Source organism: Bufo bufo, chromosome 8 (assembly GCF_905171765.1).
Source record: "Bufo bufo chromosome 8, aBufBuf1.1, whole genome shotgun sequence".
In the NCBI taxonomy this organism is placed as follows: domain Eukaryota; kingdom Metazoa; phylum Chordata; class Amphibia; order Anura; family Bufonidae; genus Bufo; species Bufo bufo.
In genome coordinates, this window is record NC_053396.1 from 188,419,599 (window position 1) to 188,428,683 (window position 9,085).

The 9,085-nt window shown below is 41.3% G+C and overlaps 1 protein-coding gene across 1 annotated transcript in view; it reads left to right on the forward strand.

Moving 5' to 3' along the window:
* The window catches only part of LOC120978130 (olfactomedin-4-like), a 29,647-nt gene extending 21,054 nt beyond the window's left edge, over positions 1-8,593 (forward strand). Inside the window, exons 3-5 of the mRNA XM_040406358.1 lie at positions 2,611-2,823; positions 2,978-3,143; positions 7,770-8,593. Of these exons, the coding sequence (XP_040262292.1) occupies positions 2,611-2,823; positions 2,978-3,143; positions 7,770-8,593 (1,203 nt within the window). The remainder of the gene's footprint in view (positions 1-2,610; positions 2,824-2,977; positions 3,144-7,769) is intronic.
* The last annotated feature ends 492 nt before the right edge of the window (positions 8,594-9,085 follow it).

Consider the following 9,085-nt stretch of genomic DNA (forward strand, 5'->3'; position numbering starts at 1 on the left):
GGAGGTGGTTAAGAATATTTGTAAAATACACATATAGACTGTAATTTAGCTAATATAGTGCTATAGTAATTTTTTTTAATAGTGTACATATTTTCCAAAACTGAAGTTCAGAAGAGGCAAAAAAAATTAGACAAAAAAAAAAAAGGATTATAGCACTATATTAGCTAAATTACAATCTATATGTGTATTTTACGTATATTCTTAATATTGCTCTAACTTCGTCTTTTACAATATTCGTAATATTCTAAAAGACGAAGTTAGAGCAATAATATTCCACTTTGGCATACTGCTCCCCGACAAGCGTCCCCGTCACCATGGGAACGCCTGTGGGTTAGAATATACCATCGGATCTGAGGTTTTACGATCTCAGGGAAAACTCACAGGCGTTCCCATGGTGACGGAGACGCTTGTCGGGGTGTTGTATGCTGAAGTTGATTAAATAACGATTTTGTCATGCGCTCGGGCACACGTATTAAACCATTACGATTTTTCTGTTGTAATATTCGTGAACTTATTGGTTTAGATTAGAATAGGACGAATATTCTAAAATTGAATATACAGCAATAAATTCTTTATTTAGAATATTCATCATATTTGGTCCATCTTCCTTCCAGCTTCAATTCAGTTGCTCGTGGGCCAATGGCTCATTGACCCACAAGCAAGAAGCAGGGAGGAATCATATATTTTCAGATGAAAAAAATATTAAAAAAATACGAATATTCGATTTCGCGAATATATGGAACTATATTTGAAATATTCGCGAAATCTCGAAGTTGCGATATTCGAGATAAAAATTCGAAATTCGAATATTCGCACTCAACACTACTACTGGCTCACCCCGAAAAGGTCTACCTGAAATATTTAAAGACCTTTCTCAGCAGCGTGAATGGCAGGATCAAATACTGGGGCTGCTCTGGCCCTGATTACTTTGTGCTAAACTTATTGCCCACTATCCAAGCTAATGACATGATTTGAGCAAGCAAAGTCAGTTGGACCTGCTCACCGCAGTACAAATTGCAGGCATAATTGCCAGGGTACATTTGCCAGTCAAAGATTTTACTGAGAAAGACTTTAGCAAGAAAGTGTATACAAGGGCCATAAAATACATCCTTGCCAAAAGGTATACATTGCTGTCCGGGAAAGGAGCAGATGAGACTACTTCCCTGTTGTTGGATATACTACAACTCCCAGAGTAAAGACAGAATTTTCTTCTTTTTTAGACTGGCCTGGTTACTGTTACATCACAACATGCTGGCTTTTACACTCCACATGCCCTGCCTTGCATCCATGCAATAACTTAATATTAACAGCACCCCATGCATACATCAGACAGGGACCCCAACGATGGGGGTGCCCAGAAAGGGCACACACTCCTCTCAGTGGAACATCCCCAGGGAGCAAAGGCCGGAGGGAAACCACTGTGACACTAATCTTGTAGTCAGAACTACTACCACTCCTATCCTCTGCTCTGGCTTCTCAAGGGCTTACTGCACTCCCTGAAACCCTCTTTATGTCATCCTCCCCTTCAGGCTTCTCTCTAGTCCAGCCTTACTTTACTGCTCTCAAATTGTGCTACTTGTACTGTACTCTCTGCTTGTACTGCATGTACTGTACTGATATATACCAAAAGGACATGAACTGCACTTTTTGCTTCTATTACTCCATGTACTGTACTTATATATACCAAATAAATTACTCCACTGCTCACTACCTGCAGTACATATGCTGTATCCCTATCTATCGGTACAACATGTACTGTACCACTAGTGATGAGCGGCAGGGGTCATATTTGAATTCGTGATATTTCGCAAATATTTTGTAGAATATTCGTCATATATTCGCGAATTCGTATATTCGTTAAATTCTACATTCTTTTTTTTTAACGAAAATCGGCAAGGTAATAATCGTGTAATATACATATATTGCGCGCTCAATACAGGCGTGGGTCAAAAACGAATATATAGCACTATAGAATATACTGCTATATATTTGTTTTTAGAATATTCGTCATTTTTTTCCATCTGAACACATGATTCCTCCCTGCCTCTTGCTTGTGGGCGAATGACATCATTGGCCCACAAGCAAGAAGCAGGGAGCAATCATGTGTTCACTTTAGATGGAAAAGAATTACGAATATTCTAAAAAACGAATATATAGCAGTATATTGAATATAGTGCTATATATTCGTTTTTTAGAATATTCATCAACATTTTTTTCCATCTGAAGTGAACACATGATTGCTCCCTGCTTCTTGCTTGTGGGCCAATGATGTCATTCGCCCACAAGCAAGAGGCAGGGAGGAATCATGTGTTCAGATGGAAAAAAATGACGAATATTCGTCATTACGAATATATAGCACTATATTCTAAATATTTACAAATTCTCAAAGTGCCGATATTCGCGATTAAAATTCGTTATTCGAACATTCGCGCTCAACACTATATACCACTGCTTACCTGTAGTTCATAAAGTGCACAGATTTATGCCTATGTTACCTGCACTGTATTGCTCACTACCAGTACTACATGTGCTGTACTAATTTCTACTATACTGTCTCAATTTTTGCTTTGTATTTGACTGAAATTAAACAGACTTGCAATATTCTCATAGATCCACCACTATGAGAGTACACTGAATAGTTACACTGAGCGTCTGGCTAACCTGACCAAACGTGTGGAGGAGATGGAGACTGGAGGTCTCTCATACACTGAGCTGGAGTTTGAGCTGGTGAAGTTGGAGATCAGAGAAATGGAGACTTTGATACTGCAGCTGAAATCTTCAATGGACGGTACTAATGTTCTAGTGGAAGCTTTGTACCTAGAGGTAAGACCAAGCCTACCATTTATTTCTTTATTATGAATTGTGATTAGATATGCTCACAAGCAACCATATGGATACCCCAGCAACTCATTCTTGTAATCTTATAATTAACGTTTTCTTTAGACCAACCCGCCATTTTGTCATTATGTTGGTTTAGATCCGCAACATTTCCATCATGGTGAGCCAGCTGGAGGTCTACGACAAGAATAATGTCATGGTAATCAGAAGAGAAATTGCAGCACTGAAGAAACGCCTTGAAGATTGTGAAAAGAACCAGACAACAAAGCCAACACCTTACCCTCCAGTTCCTCCAATGTATAATGGTATGTCAAAACAAAATTTTCTTGGTTAAATGGCTTCAATCACCAGGAAAAAAACATAAAACTGTTTCCCTAGGAAAAACAAGCCACCCTGAGATGCCTCCTAAATAAGTCCCCCTGTATGAATGATATTGTATGAACTTTTTGGAGTTACCGTGACTAATTACTGCATGGTGCACCGTGATGTACCTTCTACAATATGTCTGCCTTCAGAGTCCAAATAATGCAGAGACACAGTGTATCATACAGTGCCAACACAACATTGCCCAATCAATGAATTATGTAATTAATTAATTGCTGCTGCCTTCTGATAGTTTCAGACATAAAGTATTGTATCAAGGATACAAGCTCCACATGTCCAAGTCATCAAAGCTAGTGTTGCTCCTTTCAGTAGTGATAAATGATATGCCCTGTGTGATATCACCAATCACAGGGCAAAAGCACTGGGCCATGAGTAGCAACCCATCCAGGGGTTTAGCTATTGTGGAAGCAGGGGAAGAGGTTGCTACGATGACCAAACTTCAGAATGCCCCCCCCCCACCCCCCAGAGGACTGAAGCATTTTATGGTCCGGGTCCTCTCAACAGTATTATACAATGACATTATATACAGTGACACTATATAAAGTAACATGACATATAGTATATAAGTGTAGGAAATGAACAGAGCGGCCCTGCTCTGAGAGAGCTATCTTGCCTAGCTGCTGGAGTAAGGGTTGCTAGGGGTTGGGGGCCAGGCTCGGACTGGCAAACAGAGGTACAGGTTAATCCCCCGGTGGGCCCCTGAGCAAGGTGGGCCCCTAGTCTCCCACCCCCTGCACAAGTGGCACATAACACATTAGATTTACTGCAATATATATATATACAGTACAGACCAAAAGTTTGGACACACCTTCTCATTCAAAGAGTTTTCTTTATTTTCATGACTATGAAGGCATCAAAACTATGAATTAACACATGTGGAATTATATACATAACAAACAAGTGTGAAACAACTGAAAATATGTCATATTCTAGGTTCTTCAAAGTAGCCACCTTTTGCTTTGATTACTGCTTTGCACACTCTTGCCATTCTCTTGATGAGCTTCAAGAGGTAGTCCCCTGAAATGGTCTTCCAACAGTCTTGAAGGAGTTCCCGGAGATGCTTAGCACTTGTTGGCCCTTTTGCCTTCACTCTGCGGTCCAGCTCACCCCAAACCATCTTGATTGGGTTCAGGTCCGGTGACTGTGGAGGCCAGGTCATCTGGCGCAGCACCCCATCACTCTGCTTCATGGTCAAATAGCCCTTACTTTCAAAGTTTTCCCAATTTTTCGGCTGACTGACTGACCTTCATTTCTTAAAGTAATGATGGCCACTCGTTTTTCTTTACTTAGCTGCTTTTTTCTTGCCATAATACCAATTCTAACAGTCTATTCAGTAGGACTATCAGCTGTGTATCCACCTGACTTCTCCTCAACGCAACTGATGGTCCCAACCCCATTTATAAGGCAAGAAATCCCACTTATTAAACCTGACAGGGCACACCTGTGAAGTGAAAACCATTTCAGGGAACTACCTCTTGAAGCTCATCAAGAGAATGCCAAGAGTGTGCAAAGCAGTAATCAAAGCAAAAGGTGGCTACTTTGAAGAACCTAGAATATGACATATTTTCTGTTGTTTCACACTTGTTTGTTATGTATATAATTCCACATGTGTTAATTCATAGTTTTGATGCCTTCAGTGTGAATCTACAATTTTCATAGTCATGAAAATAAAGAAAACTCTTTGAATGAGAAGGTGTGTCCAAACTTTTGGTCTGTACTGTATATATATATATATTCAATGTACAGCACCTCAACCAGCCTATTTTCATATAAAAAAAGTTTGTTAGATTAATTATTATATTTGAATGTATCCGTATGGTGGGCCCCCAAAATACATTTTACTGGGGGACCCTAGGTACCCCAATCTGACACTGTTGGGGGCCCATTCAAAAATTTGCTGTGGGGCCCAGTCAGTTCTAGTTAAGCCACTGGACCCATCCTTAGCTTGTTTTCCTATGCCTGCTTTATTGCCACATCTATATAGCCTTCTTTGAGGGCGGCATAAAGTAGAGACAGGTACACCAAATTCAGGTCCATTATGTCTACCTGTGGTATAGCTTTTGTGATACCTACAGCACTGTGAGGAAGGAGTCCTCTGCATTGATGAGATGAAGGCTTTCCCCACCCTCCAACTGCTCAATTGACAGCTTTCTCCTTATTAGCGGACAAAGGGAGAAAGCTGCTAATCAGTGGCTGGAGGATGGAGGTGGTATTCCACAGCTGATGAATATTAAGTATTCCTTGCAGATTGGAATGAGTGTTACAATGTATAAAGCCAAAATTTTCCAAAAGCTGCACCACAGGATGTGTGAAAGACACAGCCCTGACTTTAGTGTCCCTGCCAATACCCTATGGCAGCAAAAAATATAGTAACTGGGCACCTTTGCATCCAGTTGTCATATAAAAAGCTCTCTATAAGGGCAAGTTTATACAGATACCGGTGAGCAGCCTATACCAGGCGTATATAAATATCACAGATCAAAGGTGCAAAGACATCACAGAAAGGGAACCCAGTTTCTTTTAACAGAGCATCCTTGTAGGTAGACTCACTTCTCCAGTCAATGTACAGAGAGCCCCTTGAGAAGCTGTGGATTGAAGTGATAGTGGCCCCAACTAGAAGATTTATCACATTGATCTCCCCCGGGCAGTAGCTCCCTAGGGTCGGTGCAGTGAAAAGGTGGGTGCAGCTGAAATCTACAGAGAGAAGTAAAGCATACGAATGACAACCTGGCCCAACCTAAGAGAAGCACTCACTGTGAAAAGGGTGACCCCACAAATTGTCCTAAACCCAAAGCATACACCACCAGACACACTATAACACATATTAAAGGGCTGTGCCCTAATTTACGGACCTCTCCGGATGGCAGGACCCACATTGTTGATCATACTTACCTGATCTCCAGCACTGGATCCCGGCTCTCCAGCACTGGATGCCTTCATGTAAACTTCCTGTTTGATACCACTGCAGCCAATCACTGGCCCTTGCTCTCCTTACATCATGTCAAATGGTCACATGACTCAAGGGAAGCAGATCACCGGTGAGGCCAGTGATTGGCTGCCGCAGCATCAAACTGGATGTTTACATGGAGGGACCTAAGACAGGCAGCGGATCTGGGACACAACACAGGAGATCAGGTAAGTCTCACCAGTCTGAGAGGTCTGCTAATCAGTGCACCCTGTCAAGAATATGGTTAAGCAAATCTGTTTTGGATTGCCGTATTCTTTTAAAAACTTTGTTAAAAATATTGGCTCTGTCCTACTGTAAAAAGTATGGCCTCCGCAGAGGTCTTTCTGAAGCTTTAGCTAATATCGCAAGACTTAATTTGCCTCGCCTCTATCATGTGTCACTTCATTTATTCACATAAATTACTGTATCATAATACTAAGCCGATCTCGGCTTCGTGCCTCATTTACAAAGCCAAGTTCAGCTTCGTATTTTGATACACTAATTTATGCGAATAAACAAAGTGACATGTGATAGAGGTGAGACGAAGTAAGTCTCGCAATATTTGCTAAAATATTGGAAAGACCTCCGCAGAGGCAATGGATCTTCTTAACGAAGTTTTTAAAAGAATCGGGTTGGGATACAGCAACCGAACCCAATTCGCTCAACCCTAGTCATAAAAATTATGCAAAGGGAGCAGGTCACCACTGCAGCCTGTGAATGGCTGCAGCAGACACATGTTCTCTTGTCGATGGATGTTGATCTCAGCGTGGCAAGTAGAGGAAGAGCCATCCTGGAGCATTGCACAGCTAACCCACTGACGAGGACCAGCATGATCTCCACTGCGGGCTGGCCACTCTGGGAGGTGTGTCTTACTCTTGGATAACCCCTTTAAGTGCCCCCATACACTGTGATTTCCCCTCATCTCTAAACTGAATACTTATTTAAGCCACATTTCCACAATGAATGGTGCAGAGCTGGACTACACTGGCCTCCGGTCTGCACTGCTTGTGGCTCGGCTCAGCAGGCGTGATAACATCACTGTGTCCTGCTTCAACTGTATTTATATACCGTTGAAGTTAGGACATGCGGACATGTTAAGCTATATTTACATAGCCCTTATGCCCTCTGCAAGGCTTTTTTTTAGGGTATATTTTTGAATACCAGAAAGAGGTATTCAGACTATACTGTGACCACTTTGCTACCTTTGGACTCAGTTTGACCTACTTTCAGCATTTTTGCCGGACAGAATAGTGTGGTTGCTATCTTCAATCAGCTAGTTACTCTTATTGTTCACAAATATAGTTATAACCACGCCACATGCACCGCTGACCTCTGAGTGCCGACCGAAACCCTCTTTGTATCACCGTTAACTGAGAGGAACTGAAAACAGGTCAAACGGAGTCCAAACAGGAATCCTTTTAACTCTGTATAGTCTACTGAAGTCAATATACCCATCGCTGTATACGTCTGAATACCATTTTTGGGTATTCAGATGAATACACCCCTGATGGAAAGCCCTGAGAAGGGCTCAAGCACTATGGGAATGCCGCCTTACTTGTGTTGTGAGGCCACAAATACATTTGCTTTTCTTATTGTGCAGGTACCTGTCAACATGGATCGATTAGTGGTATCAGTAAACCATTTGTAGTGCAACTGAACTATCTAGGATCCAGCTACAGATATGGAGGATGGGGAAGAGATTCACTAGCAGGAGCTGATCAGGATGTTCACTGGGTGGCTCCTCTTAGTACAAATGCACGGGCAATGCACACTTTACGTACCTACATTACATACAGCGATCTTCTGATCTATAAATATTCCCTTGATAGAAGCTTCCCAAATGGAAATTATGGACAAGGTGGTGGAATGATCATGTTTAATAAAACAATATACTTTAATTGCTACAACAGTAGAAGCATATGCAGGTACAATCAACAGACCAATAAAGTGGAACTCTCAGTAACTCTCCCTAATGCTGCTTACAACAATCAGTTCTCCTACTCATCCTCAGCGTACCAAGACATTGACATGGCCGGTGATGAAGAAGACCTATGGGCAATTTATTCAACTGTAGAAAATGCTGGAAACATTGTTATCAGTAAAATAGATCCAATATCTCTTGCAGTAAAACAGACCTGGACCACTGGCCAGTACAAGCCAGCAGTCACCAACGCATTCATGGTGTGTGGTGTCTTGTACGCTACTAGAGCTATCAGCACCACACAAGAAGAGATATTTTACATGTATGATACCAAAACTGAGAAGGAAGGGTATTTTAGTATTCCCTTGGAAAAACCAATGGATATTGTGCAGAGTTTGTCCTATAATCCCAATGATCATAAGCTCTACATGTACAATGATGGCTACTTAGTCAACTATGCCCTCACTTTTAAAAATCCTCAGGAAGATAAAACTGAAATATAACCCTATGAGTCCACATCGCCACAGAGTGTTCATAACAGAGCAGGTTTTCCATATTTCCCACTAGGACAACAATGAAACCATCAAGTGCCCCTTATGATCCAGTGAATCCAGGACGATGGCCAATCCTGTCCTAATTGTACAAAATCAACAAATATTCCTATTAGAATCAACAAACCCTAAATGTGTCTCCATGGTAACAGACAACAGACCCTGCGTAGTCTGATCCTGCAGTGATAATTCCTTCTAGCTGCCCCCTATTTCTTGCTGATCCACCAAATGTATGTTTCAATCATGAACAGTAAGGTACAGCGAGAACTGAATATCACTGAAGGATTAGACCGCACAAGATTTGTGAGTCTGTTAGAAAGGATTGTGGCTGTATACAAAAAAAAGGTAGGATATTTTTTATGAAGATTTGCAAAGCTGCTTTATTTTTTTATTTTTAATGCATTGGAGGAGAGAAAAAAATTAAATGCAGGTGGGCATAGCCTT